The sequence below is a fragment of the Notamacropus eugenii genome, chromosome 7 (assembly GCF_028372415.1).
Source record: "Notamacropus eugenii isolate mMacEug1 chromosome 7, mMacEug1.pri_v2, whole genome shotgun sequence".
NCBI classification, from domain to species: Eukaryota; Metazoa; Chordata; class Mammalia; order Diprotodontia; family Macropodidae; genus Notamacropus; species Notamacropus eugenii.
The window spans coordinates 102,728,243-102,747,735 of NC_092878.1; the positions used below are offsets into that span (position 1 = coordinate 102,728,243).

At 40.0% G+C, this 19,493-nt stretch overlaps 1 protein-coding gene across 3 annotated transcripts in view; it reads right to left on the reverse strand.

The window, feature by feature from the left end:
- The window catches only part of ENPP6 (ectonucleotide pyrophosphatase/phosphodiesterase 6), a 182,614-nt gene that overhangs the window by 34,097 nt on the left and 129,024 nt on the right, over nucleotides 1-19,493 (reverse strand). For all 3 annotated transcript variants that reach the window (XM_072625433.1, XM_072625432.1, XM_072625434.1), the window contains 3 exons: nucleotides 17,716-17,857; nucleotides 15,802-15,981; nucleotides 10,518-10,655 (listed from right to left, as the gene is read on the reverse strand). In XM_072625433.1, the coding sequence (XP_072481534.1) occupies nucleotides 10,518-10,655; nucleotides 15,802-15,981; nucleotides 17,716-17,857 (460 nt within the window). The remainder of the gene's footprint in view (nucleotides 1-10,517; nucleotides 10,656-15,801; nucleotides 15,982-17,715; nucleotides 17,858-19,493) is intronic.

Here is a 19,493-nt window from a genome sequence, read left to right on the forward strand (position 1 = left end):
AGGGGTACTTAACTAGAATGCCAGAGGGGGTCTGTGACCAAAAAAATCCCAAACCAAATAAAAATATTAAAATACCCTTGCTCTAGTGTCTGCCCACTGAAATTCATGGCCATTCAAAGGAGGCTAGTCTAACCATCCAAACAAGCAAAAAACAAATCGATGAAGAATGCCTATCCAAGGATGGGGAACCTGCCTCTAGGTCCTCAAGTGTGGTCCTTTGACTGAACCCAAACTTCATAGAATAAATGTTGGGTGGGTGAGTTTCTTGCGACAGGTTGATACATCCCCTCCTCCTATTCGGTATCTTTGCTGTACCTTTTTCTGGACATGTAGAAACTTTTCTCCACGTGTAGAAACTTCTATTACATGGCATAGTGACAGCCTTGCTAGCCAATCTCTGGCACGTTCCTGCCTGTGTCATCAAGAGCTGGGAAACCTCTACGTGAGCCCCATCCTCTGTCAATGACACCACTTGCCTCTCTGAGCCCTGAGCTGCCCTGGAGTGTGGCTTATTGAAATAAAAGTAAATGATGTGAGACTTGAATAAACCAGGTGCCAGGACTGTATGATAGCCTCTCAGTTTCATCGATCCTTTTCCTCTCCCTGGGTCCCCATCAGAGTTGGGACCTGGGGATACCTCTCTACTATGAGTGAGATTTGAATAAATTTTTGTGTTGACTCCTTCTTTCTTTGCCTAACTCAATCTCCAGTATAGTTTAGTAGAAAGAACTCTGACTCTGGAGTCCAATGATGTGTTCACATTCCACCCTTTATACTTATGACCTTGAGTAAATTCTCAAACCTCCCTGGGTGTTAGTTCTCATCTGTAAAAAGAGGAGGTTGGACTAGATTGGCCTCTGAGATCCTCTCTGGCTCTGGATCTATGATCCTATGACCATGTTCTTACCTTTGAGTATTTAGAATTAGGCCTGATACTTTCTCTTAAGTGAATTAAAATTCACCTGTAATAAAGGCCTGTTCTTATTGACCAGTTGACAAAATCAGATGGTCTCCAAACCATCTGAAACAAGCTAGGTTTGCAGTTGTGTAAGTTCATTCATTAGTACGCTTATGGACTGGCAGATGGACAAGGAGGTGGCTCAGAACAGAGCAGGAGGAGGAAATCAGACTGGCTAGTATTTGGGAGGTTACCCTTTGACAAAAAAACCCCATTTTCAATATTCCCCAGATGAAGCCATGAGGGTCTACAAATCCTCAGATGCTAGTGTCTGTGAAGACTGAGAATGTGGATCAATAATCAATTAATCAGCCAATAAACATTTATTAAGTGCCAACTATGTGCAAAGCACTGTACTGAGCAGATGACAGAGAGCTTCACTAGGTGACAGACTTGCAAGCAGATTGGTAGCATGTTAGCAAAAATGAAATAGCCAGGTAGTACAGTGGATGGCGTATGGGACTTGGCACCAGGAAGACCTGAGTCTGAATCTTGTCTCTGAGACTTATTGTCTGTGTGATCCTGAACTAGTTACTTAACCTCTCTGTGCCTCAGTTTCCTCATCTCTAAAATGGGTATAAAAAGGGCACTTCACAGGGTTGTAAAGCTCAAGTGAGTTAACATCTATAAAGTACTTTGTAGCCTTTAATGTATTCTATAAATGCTAGTTGTTATTATTAAGAAGTATTCTTAAAGACATAGTCAAGGACACGTTGTTGTTGTTCAGTCCTAGACAATTCTTTGGGATACCATCTGTTTTTTTCTTGGCAAAGGTATTGGAGTTGTTTACCATTTCTTTCTCCAGCTCATTTTACAAATGAAGAAACTGAGGCAAACAGGGTTAAGTGACTTGTTGAGGGTCTCATACCCAGTAAGTGTCTGAGGCTGGATTTGAACTCATGAAAATTAAGTCTTTCTGATTTTTAAGCTCAGGGCCCTACTCTGCACCACCTAGCTTGACCAGAAGAAAAATAAAAAAGCAATGGGTTAGTTACGTCAGGGTGAGCATATCACTAGATTGTGATCTGGATATTTGTTAAGATATCAAGAATTAGAAAGCAAGACTTCTGATGTGTAGGGTCCAGAGCCATAACAAGGGATTTTTATTCCCAGAGCATGGGAGGGAACCAGGAGACAGGGTGGAGTTGGGAAGTTGAGGGGTAAGGAGGAAACCTGCCCAGAGACACTGTGTGACCCCAGGAGATTTGTACCCAGCAACTACTGAGGTCAGGATGGGATGGGTTTAGCTGGGGTGTGGCTGCTGGAAGGTTTATTTTAATGACCTGCTAAATTATCTTCCTTACTCTAAACTATTCCCTCTTCAATCAGAGCATACTAGTAGGGCCATAAGTCTTCTCTGCAGCTGTCTACACAGAACTACCATTGAAAAAATGGATTGCTCCCAGTGTATGCAATATAACTGATGATAATAAGAATTAGAGCTATATTTCACCTAGTCCCACCCCAACTCATCTTAATTCCTGCAACATGTTCACTTGGATGTCGACAGGACTTCTGGAGTCACCACCAGAACAGAGCAGACATTAATGTCTTCCTGTTTGTCTCGATTTCCTATGTTTTGGGCTCATGCCCAAGTACCCAGAATTTAGCTTGACATTTCATCTATCCTGTCACTTTTCAAAATAAACTTTTTCTTCAAAAGAAAATTTAAAAAAAAAAAAAACTTTGTTTGGAAGATTCTAGTAAGATTGGTTGTCCCATTTCCCTCAAATTTTTCAGTTCAATAAATCTAATTAGAAAAACATTTATTAACTGATTATTATTATCTGGCACTGGAGATGCCAAGACGAAAATGAAAGAACCTACCACAAAGAGCTTCATTCACATATACAAGAGTATTCAGAGTATGTACAGATTGATGAGATACTAAGTCTGTTTTTAAAGAGGAAGGAATGCTAATGATTGTGGAAACCACAAAAGACCCCATGGAGGAAAGACTACCTGAGCTGAACTTGGAGGAAAACCAGGCACAGGTGAGGCAGGAGGGCATTCCAGACATGGGGGATAGCCCATACCAAGGCACAAAGGCCAAAGATGAAATGATACACATGCTTAATAGCCAGGCTGCAGAATTTTTGCCATGACAATACAAATGGAAAGGAGGAAAAAGAAGAGTGAGTTCATGCAGAGGACTATTATGAAATAAGACTGAAAAGGAGACAGATTGTAAAGGACTTTAAATAGCCAAGATGAAAATGTTGCAGTTTATCCTTAAGGGTAGTAGGGAGCCACTGATTATTTTTGAGGTAAGGAGAGGGTAACATGGTCAGGCTCTATTTTTTAGGATTATCAAGTTAGTAGAGGAGTTTTATGATTCAGAAAATCAATCCAGTGCCCCAACAATGAAGTCACCAGAATTTCAATGAAATTCGACATTTTTTACTAGGTGCAAGACCTGAATTAGGACATATAGAGACATGCAAATTTTATTTTCAAGGAGCTGACAATCTAATATTTGTGCAGGTAATTAACAAATAGATGGGAAAATCAGAGGAATCATCCAGACAAAGCAATATGAAAAAATCGAGAAGGGAGAGACTGATTTTTGTGAAACTTTAGTCTCTTCCAACTTACATGGATGGCAGCCTGTGCAGTACTGAATTCGGAGTCAGGGGCCCAGAGTTCAAATCCTGACTCAGCTACTTGCTCCTTAATCTTAGTCCCTTAACCTCCCAGGGCCTCAGTTTTTCATCTGTAAAATGAGAGGATTGGACAAGATGTCACCTAAAAATCTCCTCCAGTTCTCTTGTTAGAATTCCATGGTCCAAGTGGCAGATTTGAGATTCAAACCTAGATCCTTTACAACCCTGCCTCTCTGCCTTACTTTCATCAGGTAAAAAAGTAACTATCAACCAGCACCCTGGGCAGCTGCACAGTTTTCTCTGACAAATGGAAACCTGCCTCCCTTTCTGTTGCTACTTCACTAATGGTATTCGGAGAGATGTATGAAGAAAATAGACACAGGCTTCTGACCATCAGGGCCAGAATGGAGAGCTTGTCACTTTCAATCATTCCTTTTTGGGAATAGGATCTTATCATTATGATCTCCACCATTATGAAAGTGGTCTTGGGTTCTTCCAAAACAGCACAAAGGGAACCAAATATCAAAGATTTTTAAGGCTGGGAGATGGAGAGTGGGAAGGAGAGGGGAAGGAGGCTAGAATTGTGGGATTTCAACAGTTGGCCCCAACCAAACCACTATCAGCTGTCACTGACTCAGCTGTTTTTCTAATCATGTCAAAAGCAGGAAGCAATCGTGGCTAACCATGCTAATGCAAGACCAGGGAGACCGTGCATTCAAGAGGGAAAGTGCAGATGTGAGGTACAGCCCAACAAAAGAGCTTCATCACATGGGCTGGCATGTCAGTGAAGTAGAAATAGGCAATATTCTTTTTCCATTTGTGGGCCTATTTTGCAAACAGGAATGTGAGAGATTAATAGCCCTGGCACAGAGCAGCAACCAGGGATATAGGAGAGAGTTTTCAATTCTCAGCAGCCAAGAAACTATAATAAACACTAGAGACTTCAAAGAAAAAGTCTGAGCCAATAAGGAAAGACAGTGTTTTCAAGGGCTCTTTCTTGAGATTTTTAGCAGAAAAATAAATAAAATCTCAATAGTTCATTAAAGTAGGATCTCAAGGCATCATTTTCCTTACTTGCCCCTAATAATGGAAATAAAACATTTATGGAATAGGAAACAAAAGAATTCCCACATAGTTGAGGTAATCAGAAAAAACCATCAGAAATAGAGTCTAAAAGACAGATGCAAATAACAGCATTTACTCAAGTAATTATCAATCATTAGTGAAGTTTTCTTTTTACTTAATATGTTTTTCATTTGTCTTCGGTGTGGGATTTCAGCTACATTAAAAACCATTGTTTCATGTACTTCTGTTTTTTTAGGAATAAAACTCCATGAGGATTTTTCCTGTGCCCTTATTTCTTCTCACTCTTTAGTGCTTTGGAGAAGAGGGCAGTGATGAGGGAAAGAGAAAAGTGGAATGTATCAAGCACGTACAGCTCATTTCTGAATGTCTAAGGAAGAGACCTTACAAATTATTCAATTCAATTTATGGATGAGGAAAGTGAAGTGCCGAGAAGTCATCTGGCCATAGACTAGAACAGGAAAAAATCAGTTTTTCCAGATGAGGAAAATGAGACTCAGGGATATTAAGTGATTCACTCAAGGTAACACAGGTAGTAAGCATCAGTGATGGGATTTGAATCCTTTCACCCCAGGCCCATACTGGTGTATGGCAAAGAGGTTTTCTCAAGATTAAAGGGTTCATAAATGGTAGAACCAGAATTCAGATCCATGTCCTTTGATTCATAGCATCATACATTTCGAGCTGTTAGATCATCTGGTACAACCCCTTCATTTTACAGATGAGGAAACTGAGGCCTGGAGGACTTGCCCAAGGTCCCACAACTAAGAAATGTCTGAGGCAGGCCATGAATGTAGGCACCTCCTGACTTCAAGCTTAGTGTCCCATCTACTCTTCTCTGTCTGCATGTATATTTGTACTTTTGGGTTTTAGGATTTTATTAGCTTGAAACACACGATTTTCTCCCTCTCTGATAATGTAGAACACTCAGGAAATTGCAGATGCCTTAAAAAATATTAAGAAGAAACAATATGGAAATGTTTTGACTTTCTTTCTCTCTCATTAAATTCAGAATAGAATTTTTTAAAAAAAATATTCACTTAAAAATACCAACAAATTTTTTAGTCATTATTTTCACATACCAATAACAGTTCTTTAAATGCCTTGAAATAGAATCTGAAACCTGTTAGCCCTGTAAAAATCCCTTCTGGCCTAAAAAATTGCACCTGCGCTGGTCACATTTACCAAACCTCATCCTTGCTCAGACTCTGTCTCAGTGACCTGATCATGCCTGGTCACGTGGACAGATGGTAGAACTAGCCTCAGGTCAGGACTGGGAAGCACAAGGGGCCATCTTAGAAAAATCAGAGCTTTGGGAGAACAAGATGAGGCAGACAAAAAACTGCCTCGTTAAACCCTACTATGTATCTTGCCTTTTAATAAAAGTGTTAATAATAATAATAATACCATCAATATTATTGTCAATAATAAAGATCTCTAAAAAAGGTGCTCTGGAGTCGAACTCACATAGAAACTGGGGCCAATACACCCAACATTTTAAAGATCCCTGTGGGTACATATCAACTTAGAAAACTACATATTAACATTATCTGAATTCTATTGTATATTTTATTAAATATTTCCCAATTATATTTTACTCTGGCTTAGGCAATGCTTGGGAGTGTTACAGGGCTGCAGTGTGGCTCCTCAGTGAACAGACTGGGAGTCAGTAAGATCTGGGTGCAAATTCAGCATTGGACCTGGATATATCACAGTGTCTTGGTGACTTTCAAAGAAGGAATCCAATCTGTTTGGCAAGTTCTTTCCTGGGCACTCCTTGTACTGCTCAAAGAGCTGGTCCCAACTCTGGCCACAATCGGGTACTGAATCCCTTCAGTTGGGTTTTCATCCCAGCCCCTTGGGTACAGGTACTCTGAAGAATTCCTGGTACTGGCCCAGGCTTATCTTTTCTTTTATGGTTCTTTGACTCCAGATTTGTACCCCAGTCTTTGAATCAGGATTGTCCCTTCTTCACCTGTTGTTTGCTTGGTCCTTGGCATATGTCAGCCTCACCTACAACTAGGATGGGGAGGGAGGGAGAGGGAATAAATATTTATAATGTACTTACTATGTGCCTGGCACTGTGCTATGCACTTCATTAATATTATCTCATTTGATCTTTACAACACTCTGTGAAGTAGGTGCTGTTACTATTCCATTTCACTGTTAAGTGAGGAAACTAAGGCAAACAGAGGTTAAGTGACTTGCCCAGGGTAACACAACTAACTAGCAAGTGTCTGAGGCTGAATTCTCACGTCTTCATGATTCCAGGTCCAGTGTACCATCTATCTGCCTGTTTAATAAAGAGTAGTCATTTATATTCAATGCATGGGCCCGCAGAGAGAGCCTGTAGGTAAAATGACTGTGAAAGGAAAATCTCCTAGGGTTGGCCTAGATCTCAGCTCATGCTCTATTTGCATCTAACAATCAGTGTCAGCTTGGACCCTGTCCTGGTTCACGTTTTTATCAACGATTTGGATAGAGGCAAAGATGGAATGCTTATCAGATTTTCAGATGACATCCTTCTGGTGGGATAGGGAACGTGTAGAGTGACAGAATCAGGATTGGGAAAGATGCTGATGTTGATGTCTCCTTCCCCACAGTCTTCAGGCAGAGACTAGATGGTGGGCCACTTGTCAGAGGTGGTGTAATGTTCAAGTCCAGGTTGAACCAGATGGCCTTGGAGGTCGCTTTTAGATTTTAAAATATAATTTGCTTTTCTATCTATATAAGAGTGAGCTTTTGGCTTTAGCCCTGGATTTCTCTCTTCCTTAATACCAGTGGGTCATTGGACAAATCACTTCCCCTTTCTGCATTTCCTTGTTTTAACAATAAAGGATGAGGTTAACTGATCTCTAAGGGCCCCACCAGGTCTGACTTCTGTGATTCTGGGGATTTCAGTCAGTGAAATATTTATAGCATGCAACTTTTATAATAAATGTGCAAGTGGCATTTAGTTCTAGACTCTGAGGACATTGCAGGTGGTCAAGGTCTCATTTGATCTTTACAACATTTATTAAGCTCCTACTATGGGCTTAGCAATGGAGATACAAAGAAAGGCAAAAGGCAGTTCCTGCCTTTAAGGAGCCCACAATCTACTGGTCCTTCAGAGAAGACAGATTGGGCACGCAAGAGTTAGTTCCCTTTTCATCCATTCTCCCCCAATAACACTAAAGAATTTTCATTAATCTCTGCTTTGTCTCAGTCTGTAAACCATCACTGGGTCTTTTCACTTTCCCTACAGCTAAACTTTCCTATGTGTGTGGTCTTCCTCTTTTACAATTTGAGCTCTTTGAGAGCAGAGACAATCTTACTCTTCTATCTGGATCCCCTCTGCTTAGCATGGAGCTTTGCATATTTTAAGGGTTTCTTGTTCTTGTCTAGTTGTGTCTGACTCTTTGTGACCCCTTTTGTGGATTTTCTTGGCAAAGACACTAGAGTGTTTTGTCATTTGTTCTTCAGCTTATTTTACAGATGAGAAACTGTGCCAAAACAGGGTTAAGTGATTTGCCCAAGGTCATACAGCGAGTCAGTGTCTGAGGCCAAATTTGAACTCAAGAAGACTAGTCTTTCTGACTCCAAGCCCTATCCACTATGCCACCTAGCTTCCCTACAAGTATTTAATAAATGTTTTTGATTTGTTCATTTATCACTTCTGGGGCAGCAGAAGGCTATTTAGGATTGAGGGTCCCCTTATATTTTTCTTTGCTTAATGGATCACCATGGCCAAAGAAATCACCACTTGGTGGGTGATGAACCTCCCTCCACTTAGCCAAACTAGTTTTGTGACAGTAGAAATAGCCTGGCCCTGGGACTGTCCTTGCTTCCTTCCCACCTTAAAGTAACCTTACCTTCACAGCTTCTAAAAGTCAACGTCACCTCCCTTCCATTGGATGAAGCTTTGGATGGCAGCTTTTGTTGAAGATGCCATCTACCAAAAAACACGAATGGCAAACCCAGGTGAAATGGATCCATTCCAATGAAGAGAATAGTGCTCTATTGGTCTAGCTCTAGCATTTCCTTTGATACTAGAAAAGAGCTAGGATCTCTTTGATTTAATTAATTGACCCACTTTACTCTAAGCCCAAATCACTCAATTCAAAGTTGTTTTTCTTTTTTCGGTTAAATTGTAGTCAAAAACCATCAAAAAGCAAGTAAAATATTGAAAATCATTAGTAATCAGGGGTGTAAGTGTCACCTCACACTTTTGACGCTAAAAGAGGGGAAAAGTAATTGTTGGAAGACTTGTGGGAAGATAACACATATTAAATTCATTGCTGATGGAACACTGAATTGGCGTAACTCTTCTAGATGTACTTGGGACTTAGGTAGGAAAAAGTACCAACTTATTCACACCCAATGGGATGACTCCTGGGATTGTACTCCAAGATGAATGACAATAAGAAAATAATCATTAGTTTAAGAATATCAGAAATAGAATTATTTGTGAGAACAAAAAACTGGAAAAATTATATTCTCTCACATTGTGGAGTGACTGAAGAAATTATGGCAATGAATGGAATGGAATATGAATGATGTCTATGAAGAATTTGGAGAAACATGGGGAAATACTTGTATGAAGTGATGCAGAATAAAATAGGAATTAGACCCGGAAGGACAATATATACAATGTAAGTAAAATCAGCAATAAAATACGGTGAAATGTAGTTGTCGTTATTAGTACCCTACCCACAAAATTAAAAGTAATTAATTGTATGTGTGTTTGTCCTTCGTTGCCGAAGAAGACCATACCATCCGAGAAATGATGACATGACTTGCCCTTGACTTTGTTTTGAGTGAGGGAAGGCTGTGCAGGTCACCAGCCTCACTTCTCCTCCTGAGTCATCTGGATCCAGTGACCAGATACTCATCAGGATGACTAGAGATGACCTAGGATGAGGCAATTGGGGTTAAGTGACTTGCCCAAGGTCACACAGCTAGTGAGCGTCAAGTGTCTGAGGTGAGATTTGAACTCAGGTCCTCCTGACTCCTGCACTGGTGCTCTAGCCACTGCACCACCTAGCTGCCCCCAAAGGTAATTAATAAGTATATTCTTCAAATTCTATTTATAATCCATTACATTCTAAAAGAAGGATATTACACAGGAGAATGGTTACCAGGAAATGTAATTTTCATTAAGATCAAGAATTCTTAACCTATAAGTCTGGGAATGTAAGGAAAGAAAAATGTCTTTTTTAATAACTATTTCAAAATAATGGATGTCCTTTGTAATCTTATGTATTTTTCTTTAGTATATTATTTATTATGTTACTTATTTTAAATTTTATTTTATTTTGCTTTATCAGACTTTAAAAGAGTATATGACACACAAAAAGATTGAGTCCCTGTTCTAAGCAGTCACAAGGAATAGCGGACACACTTTATTTATAAGGAGGTTTTTATGGATCTTTGTTAAGAGGGGAGTTGCTATGCCCAAATAAAATAAACCATTGACTTTAAAAAATCAGCTATAGGCAAAATGATCCAATTTCTGAATCAGCAGGTGAACTTTTGTGTCAACATAGTATCATCAAACACATACATTCACTATTTAAATAAGAAATTTGAAAATGGATTATATTGAGGTAAGAAATATGTGGGAGAGCTTAACCGCATGCTTTGCGGGAGGGATAGCAAGCATATTATTTATTTTTAAATAGGTTTTATTTTTCCCAATTACATGTAAAGACAATTTTTAATATTAATTTTTAAAAATCTGAATTCTAAATTTTCTCCCTCCCTCTCCATTCCCCCTTAAAAAGGTTATACATGTGCAATCATGAAAAACATTTACATATTAGTCATCAACCACAGACTTTTAAGGGATTGAATAATTTTTCCTATTTTTCCTTAGTACATTGTTCATACTTTACCTCAGTGATGAACCATCCTTCATCAGCCACTAACGTCAGAGGAGACACAAATTTTCCTTTCTTGTAATGAAACCTGGTGGGAATCGCCTCTTTCTCATAAACAGTCATGTGTTCCACCAGTTTCAGTTTTTTAGTTACCTACCAAGGAAATCAAAGAAGAGTGTGTTAAATTGCCCTGATTCTTAATGAACAATTGAGGTCCTAAATTGGATGGTCTTAATCTTAGTTCCATCATCACAATCTGGCTAATGGTGCAAAGGACCAACCAAAGAAGATGCCATTTGTAAAGTCCATGAGAAAGTTGTTTCTACCATTGGGCACAGTGATGCTGAGGGAGCAACTGTTTCTCAAATGAAGCATAAATACATTTGAAGGAGACGGTCTAGGACAAGGAAAGGGAAGGGTTTTCTCCCTTATTTGGACTAAGGTGCAGGTAACTTGTGCACTCCTAATTGTGTGTGTATACACTGTGCGTGCATATGTGTGTATATATATATATATTTAGATGTGTGTTTATGCACACATATATGTATGAGTTTGTATGTATACATATATATATGTATGTGTGTATGTCTCTGTGTGTATATGAATGTATAAACACACACACACATACCAGGACCTCTTTTAGTTCATTCAGTTGGTCTATGCAAGAGTATATCATCCATGCAATTGAAGACTTTAAGTGATTATACTTTCTGCTTTATAACTGTGTTGGTTAGAAAAGGACTAGGTTATTAAGGTCTTTGAACACCAAATGGAAGATTTTGTATCTGATCCTGGAAGTGATATGGAGTCACTGGATTTTATTGAGTAGGGGAGTGATTTGGTTTAGCCTGAGCTTTAGGAAAACTACTTTGGTGGATGAATGAAGGATAGATTGGAGTGGAGAGAGACCTGAGGCAGGCAGATTCACTAGCAGATTATTGCAGTAGTCTAATTTTGAGGTCATGAGGGCCTGCACCAGCATATCAGAGGAGCGAAAGGGGTTTATTTCAGAGATGTTGCAAAGGCAAAATCAATAGGTCAACAGATTGGCTATGGAGGGGTGAGAGATAGTAAGGAGGCAAGGATGACTCCTAGGTTGTGATCCTGAGACCTGAAAAAATGATGTTGTCCTCTACAATAATGGGGAAGGTAGAAATGGAAAGGGCTTTAGGAAGAAAAATAGCAAGTTCTGTTTCAGACATATTGAGTTTAAGATGTCTACTGAACATCAGGTTGAGATGTCTGAAAGGCAGTTGGTGCCATGAGATTGGAAATCATCAGCATAGAGATGGTAATTAAATCCATGGGAGCTGATGAGATCACCAAGTAGAATAATATAGAGGGAGAAGAGTAGAGGACCAAGGATGGAACCATGTGACACACCAGTGATTAGAGGGTGTGATGAGGATACAGAAAAGAAGACTGAGAAGGAGTGGTCAGATGGGTAGGAGGAAAACCAGGAGAATGGTGTCCCCAAAACCTATTCCATCTTAGCATAATGCCTGGAATACACTTGATGTTTAATAAATGTTTGTTGTCTGATTAATTAAACTCCCACTATGTTCCAGGTCCAGCACTAGACATTGGTAATACAAGTACAAGCGAGGCATTCCCTGTCCTCAGGGAGCTTATATTCTAATAGGAGGCTATAATACATATAGGAAAATGATGACCAGGGAAGAGAATTTTGGAACTGTGAATGGAGACCTCTGCTCTTGGTGGGGATAGAAAAGAAATCAAATGAACTCATAGCATACATCTTCATATAAAAATCTCTGTTGGGAAAACTGCAGAAAATTGAATAAAACTCCTGTAAGAGGGGTTTTACTTTCCAGCTTTTGTCAGATAACTACGGTTTAAATAGAAATTCCTCTTTAACTAAAAGAGAGGTTTTCAGCATACAGTCCTTGGGTTTTCATAGATACACAACATAAAATTTTGTCTCATAAGCTCTTAAACTTGTAACTTTTTATGTGTGGAAGACAACGCCTTTTGGCAAAGGTGCCTGACTTGGTTTTGGATCAGGGTTTGTTGATGAATGTCTTTGCCTCTGTCATTCACTTTCCAAGGGTGTCATTAAATCCTCCTTATACTCTCTGGGTTTATGGTGGTCTCTGTCTACTGGGCTTGAGGCTTTTTCCCTTGTTGAAATGAAGCTCATATAAGATATGCCAATAGTCTTTAAACTTTTAAAGTGTGTTTTATGATAAGCAGTGGTTTTGAGCAAGTGCCTGACCCATTTCTAAGACAAACTGACTTTGCAGCAGGAGGTAGAGGGTTGTAGCAAAGGCGTCATCTCATTTGGTACAAATGTACTCGTGTCTGAAGCAAAATCTAAGGAATTTCTAACTCATTTCTTCCATCTTTGTATTGGACACACTGTGGTCCACAAGAAGGTAGATCATTGCGTGCCTGGAACTTTGCCACGGTCAGGCCATGTTTGGAGCACTGTGCTCATTGCTAGGTACCACAGCTTCAGAAGGGCAAGGAAAAACTTTAGAGCATCAAGAGGAAGAAGACCAGAATGATGAGGGCTGGGAATAATAATAGGGAGAAGGAGGAGGAGGAGGAAAAGGAGGAGAAAGAGAAGAAGAAGGAGGAGGAGGAGGAAGAGCAGGAGGAAGAAGAGGGGGAAGAAGAAGAGGGGGAGGAGGAGAAGGAGAAGGAGAAGGAGAAGAAGAAGAAGAAGAAGAAGAAGAAGAAGAAGAAGAAGGAGAAGGAGGAGAAGGAGAAGGAGAAGAAGAAGGAGAAGGAGAAGGAGAAGGAGAAGAAGAAGAAGAAGGAGGAGGAGGAGAAGGAGAAGGAGAAGGAGAAGAAGAAGAAGAAGAAGGAGAAGGAGAAGGAGAAGGAGAAGAAGAAGAAGAAGAAGAAGGAGGAGGAAGAGGAGGAGGAGGAAGAGAAGGAGGAGAAGAAGATGATGATAAAAATGAAGGAGGAGGAGAAATAGGTGGAGGAGGAAAGGACAAAGACAAGGAGGAGGAGAAGTATTTATATAGTGTTTTGAAGTTTGCAAAAAGCTTTATGAATTTTATTTCATTTGATCCTCACAACTCTGAGAGGTAGGTAGGAAACTCAGTCAGGCGGAAGTGAAGTAATTTGTCTAATCACAGCTAATAAGTGACTGAGGCTGGATTTGAACTGAGGTCTTCCTAATTTCTATTCCCGTGCTTCACTGTTCACATGTCCCACTGTGCAACCTAGGTGCCTCTATGAGGATCAGTTACAAAACTGAGGAGTATTTAAAGAAGAGTGGGGGGAGGGTGGTGGGGGTGGTTTGGGGTGGCCTGGGGCTGTCACTAGAAGGGGAATTAGGTATCTTCTACTTGTTCTCCAGAAGGCAGAAGTAGAGGCAATGGGGAAAGTGTCAGAGAGATAAATTTTGATTTAATATGAAGAAAAGTTTCCCAATAATTAGCACTATCCCAAAGTGGAATAGATCATTTCCTCTCACTGGTGGATTTCAAGCATAGGTTGGATGACCATTTGCCAAGAGTACTGTAGAGAGGATTCCTGTATAGTTTAGATAAGATGGCCTTTATGATCTCTTCCAAATCTGAATTTCTGGAATTCTATGTGATTATCTCAAAATATCCCATTGGTAGCTACACTGATTATACCAGTCTGTTTTCTATACATGGAAATGTCCCAAGACTGGTAGCCACAGTACATGAGCAGGGTAAGACCCAAGGGGGCAGCCAATGGCACAGTGGGTAGGTAGTCAGTCCAATAATCCAATGCATTTGTGATCATATCAGTGTGCTTACTCCCTCCACCAAAAGAGATCTCAACTTATCTATGCCTGGCCACTCTGGGTAACACCTATTCCTGTTGTCCCATAAATCTGCCTTCCTTAAATTCTCTTGACAAGACATGGAACCCAATGGAGCAAACAGGATATCCATCAGTTATTACTTGGTCTCATCATGGTAGTAGTCCATTCTTTTCTAGTCTTGTTTGTCCTTCATTTTCAAGGAGGATCAGTGACATCAGAGGTGATGTCTTGACTTGCATGTGAATTGGATTTGAGTGAGGTAGAGCTGTGCAAAGTCATCAGCCTCACTCTTTCTGAGCCATCAATGTCCAATAGCAGGACAGCAATCAAGATGACTGATGATGGCCCCAAGATACAATGGATGACCTTTCTTTGATGCCTGACCAAACTCTAAGCACTCCACAGCACCTGCTTCAGCTACCTCCATGGCCACTGGAACAAAATGTTCTCACTTGTCCATTCTGCCAAAAGAAGTTTTCATCTGCTTTAGGTAGACATCTCCCAGCTCACCAATGGGTTTAATGCCCATTGGTTACCCTTTACCTGGTTTACCTTGTCTGCTGAGATTGTTTACTGGGCTATGGCTATTGTGCATGTCACAGCTTCCTGGAGCCACAGGTGAGAGTTAGGTACCAGGTGGACACCAAAGTTCCTCCAATGACATCCTTTATAGCACTTTCAAAATGAGATCGCAAAACCCTAAAATGCCTTTCTCTGGTTGGGGGGACCATTCTTCTTTGCTGACATAAAATTAGTCAGCCATGTAAATGAGTCCATTCTTTCTGATTATTTTTAAACCAGCTAAAATAAGTGAATTGATAAGAGAAGTAGAACATTACAGAATTGCAGATGGTGGCTCTTTTAAGAGGCAACTTGTGTGTCTAGTTCACAGAATCATAGGATCTCAAAATTTAGAGACGTCAGAGGTTATTTGGTCTTATCCATATCTGAAAAGGTATTCTTTCTACAATATTCTGGACAAGTGGTCATCCAGGCACTACTTAAAGACTTCCCTCAGCTCAATATCACCTTCCAAGGTAGCCCACTCCACTTCTGGATGGCTCTAATTGTGAGCAAGTTTTCTTCATGTTCAATCAAAATTTGTCTCCCTCCACCTTCCATCCATTGCTTCTTGTTCTGCCCTTTCTGGTTCCAAAAACAAAAAAAGTCTAATCTGTCTTTTGCATCATTGCATTCATCTATTTTAAAGTTGTTTTCATGCCACCTTTCTGCCTTGGCCAAATCTTATCTTCTCTAGGCAAAATATTCCAACTTCCTATAGTGATCCCCACAAAAAATAGCTGGTTTGACTATTGTACACCAGTACTGAACAAAGCATGAAACTAAGTCAAATGCCTCCTCTTCATTATCCAGATACTGATGCAGCTTGAAGACTAATCCCTGGGATATAACCCACCTGTGTCCATCTGTCTCCAAGTACTTTGCGATCAGAAATAATGAAGTGAAGTAGTAAAAGAGAATCCCCCTGCAACCCTTCCCCACTGCCACCAATACAACACTTCTTGCCTCTGAATGTTTCCCAGGCACTGGCCAAAGGCTCACGACGGGACCCCGGTCCTTCATTTGCAGCAAATCGCTCAGGTTGATGTGTTCCTTCAGCTCAATCACTTTGTCCATCCAGAAAATGTCAGTCATTCCATGATCCGAGAAGAGAATGATATCTAGGGCATCTTGCAGTCCCCTCTCCTGTTGAATTGATGGAGACAATAGTTGTAATCAGAGGAGAAGACCTTCTCCCGACTTGAAATTCTATACAATTAAAAAACGCCAAATCAAAAGAGAAAGAGTCATCTCTCAATTCTGACTTTAGTGGTCTATTGATTTGCAGGAGACAGAATAAATTGTTTCTTCTAACAGAATTTCCAGACTATAAATTCTGGGGTATTACTAGTCTATGTCATGCATTTTTTCTTAAAAAACAACCAAACAAGGTTGTTTTTGATTCACAGCTATAATCACTGATTATAGCTATTATTATTATTATATTATATATATAATAATATATATTATATATAGCTATTATATTATTATCACTATAATCATTCTGACATGTATAATATGGAAGCACAGACCTGAGGTCCACTACTTTAACCAAGTGGTCCTCAAAGTGTGGTCCAATGACCCTCAGAGGTTCCTAAGATGCTTTCAGGAATTCCAAGAGGTCAAAATGATTTTCATAGCAATGATAAGACATTTTAATTTCTAAAATAATATCAATAGATATAACCCATATAAAATCTCCTCAACCACGTTTAATAGTACAAATTGAACATGACTAATATGAAAATGTTTTCCATGACTACACATGTATAACGTATATAAAATTGCTTGCCTTCTCAATGAGAGGGGAATGGAAGGAGGGAAGGAAGGAGAGAATTTGGAATCAAGATTTTAAAAGTCTATTGTTAAAAATTCTTACATGTAATTGGAAAAAACAAAATATTTAAGAATTTTTTAAAAATCTACATGTGGAATACTGGAAAAAAAATGATCTTTAGACCAAAAAGTTTGAGATGCTTTTCCTGGTCCTTCTTAATGCTAGTGCCTAGATATGTGTATATATGTATTGTGTATACATAGACATATATACATGCACATATATGTATACATACACCTACATATACACATGATATGCATATCAATACACATACATATAAATACACATTGTACATAGTTGTTTCCCCCACTAGACCGTGAGCCTGGAAACTATCTTTTATCTTTTTTTTAATATCCCCAGCTCTTAGCATTGGTCTAATAGGAGACATTTAATAAATACTTATTGACTGGCTGATTTAAATTATTTTGGCTTAGTGCTTTTTTTTCTTTTCCAAAAACTATGAATATCTCTTATGTCAAAAAACTTTGACATATCTCAACAAACCCTTGAGGCAGGATATGCAGACATCATTATTCCAGATTTATAGTTGCAGAAATGAGGCATATATAAAAGGTATGAGAAGGTTGCTCTAAGGTCACATAACTAGTGAATGATGGAGCTGGGGAGAGACACCATGTCTATTGCCAGTCCTGTGAGCTTCCCACTAGACTAGACCAACTGGATTGCCCATAATAGCAGGAATTCTAGAGACCTGAACCAGGTCTCTCAGTGAAGTCTTAGAATAATGTAGCTGAAGCTCATGTCAATATCGTGGCTATGACTGGATATCAACATCCTTCTGCTTCCAGGAGCTTTATGCCTTGAAGGAAGGAAAGAAAACCATTAAAGACCCAGTTGAGAGACAGCATGCAATCCACCAGCATGCACATGTCAGTTTTTGTTGCTCTAACACTTACCCTGTGGGGAGCTAACAATGAGAGTGACTGCCTTGAAGGAGAGGGACAGTCAAGAAGACAAAAGAAAGAGTGAGGAGAGAGAAAGGCAGGACAGCTGACACACATGTTTTCCTTGCTTTAGGTCACCTGGATCCATTTGAGCATATGTTGTAGGATGGTATCCACAGCTCTAAGGGCATTTTTCCTCTGAGTCGATGAAGGACCATAATGATGCCCTTCTACATCAATGCGTTCATAATAGATAGCAGCCAGATCAATTTTGCCGCTCCTGGAGTTGCAACAGAAAGAGAAGGGTGAAGCCTCTATGTATTCAATGACTTTGCCATTTATTTCTTTAGGGTACTAGTGCGTTTAAATATCTTTACATATCAAGTTTTTGGATGACAACTTGGTGTGGAGGCTATTTTGGGTCCTCACCAGCTAAGCTAATGGACCACAGGTTTTGGAGCAGTTTGCCAAACTGAAAATTTTCAAATATGGACCCAGTGGCAAACTGTCATCAGAGGGGAATTGTCCAGCTAGCTAAGGCTACAGTGGCCCAGCAAGAATGGGGTGTGCTACAGCAATTTAGGAAGCTCTCTCCTGAGGCATTAATAGTTGAGATCTGCATCTGAGGAGGGAGAAAGTTGCTGACAGCAGTGAATCATAGCTATTTTAAAATTAACACTGCTAAAATATATACTGTAGGATAAGGTTAAAAATGATAACTGAAATCATACTATCCACCTCCGGATACAGAGGTGATGGAATCAGAGTGCAGATTAAGACATTTCTTTTTTTGGACATGGCCAATTTAAGAATTGGTTTTGCTTGACTATGTATTTTTGTAGTAGGTTTTGTTTTTCTTCCTTTCTCGTGTAGAGAGAGAAGAGGAGGAAGGAGGAGGGAGAGAATGTAGCCCTGAAAATAAAATAAAACTGAATTTTTAAAAAATGATACCTTTAAATGAATTGAATAGAGTACTAGACAAGGAGGCTGCAAAATACCTTAATTAAAATCAAGTTTCAGGCACTAACTAGCTGCATGACCCTGAGCAAGTCTCTTAACCTCTAGCTGCCTCAATTTCCTCAACTGTAGAATGGGGATATCAATAGCACTTACCTCCCAGGGTTGTTATGAGAATCAAATGAGATGTTGGCAAAGTGGTTAAGTACCTGACATGTAGTAGGTCTTTAATAAATACTTATTCTCTACCTCAGCACCCCTCACTTCCTCACTCAAGGTCTCTCTGTTTATCCAGTCCACTATCCATTGGAGCTACCTTCCAGGCATCAGTTTCCTCCATTGTAAACAAAGGGATTGGGGTGGAAGGCCCCTGAGATCCCTTCTAAATCTAATTGTATGAACTGAGATGGTGAGTCTTAAAGGAGGGGAGTGGAGTGGAGTAGGGAGTCTCTCAATCCTTTCTAGCTCAACAACTATGACGCTATGATCTCTGCCGTTCGGAAAAATGTCAGTGTGCATACAGCCACTTCTAATTGGCTACTGTTTGTTCATTCCTGGACTTTAAGGGGCGGGGCAGGGCTGGGGTGGGGGTCCCTGAATTGACCACCAGGAAGTTTCTTTATTGCCTGGGTTGACTTCTCTCCATCTGTGTTCTCTAGAACCTTAAAGTTATCTGGCAAATGAACTGGGAATGGATAATAAGCATATGGAGTAAACTCAGACACTTTGCTTTCTGTTGGTTCCCCTGGCCAAGTGCTAGGATGGAAGCATCTGTAGGGCATGAGGTGGAAACTGGCTACCAGTTCCTGGGAAGTCACTCCAAGCTGTACAGGGATCCAGCTGGAAATGAGGGCTGAGCGAAGCTGGGCAGACCCACCTGGGGCCTCCATCTGCACCGGCAATATTCATAGTCAGCAATACCAGGGCTACTACCTGTGGCTTCTCAACTCTGGCCTGAA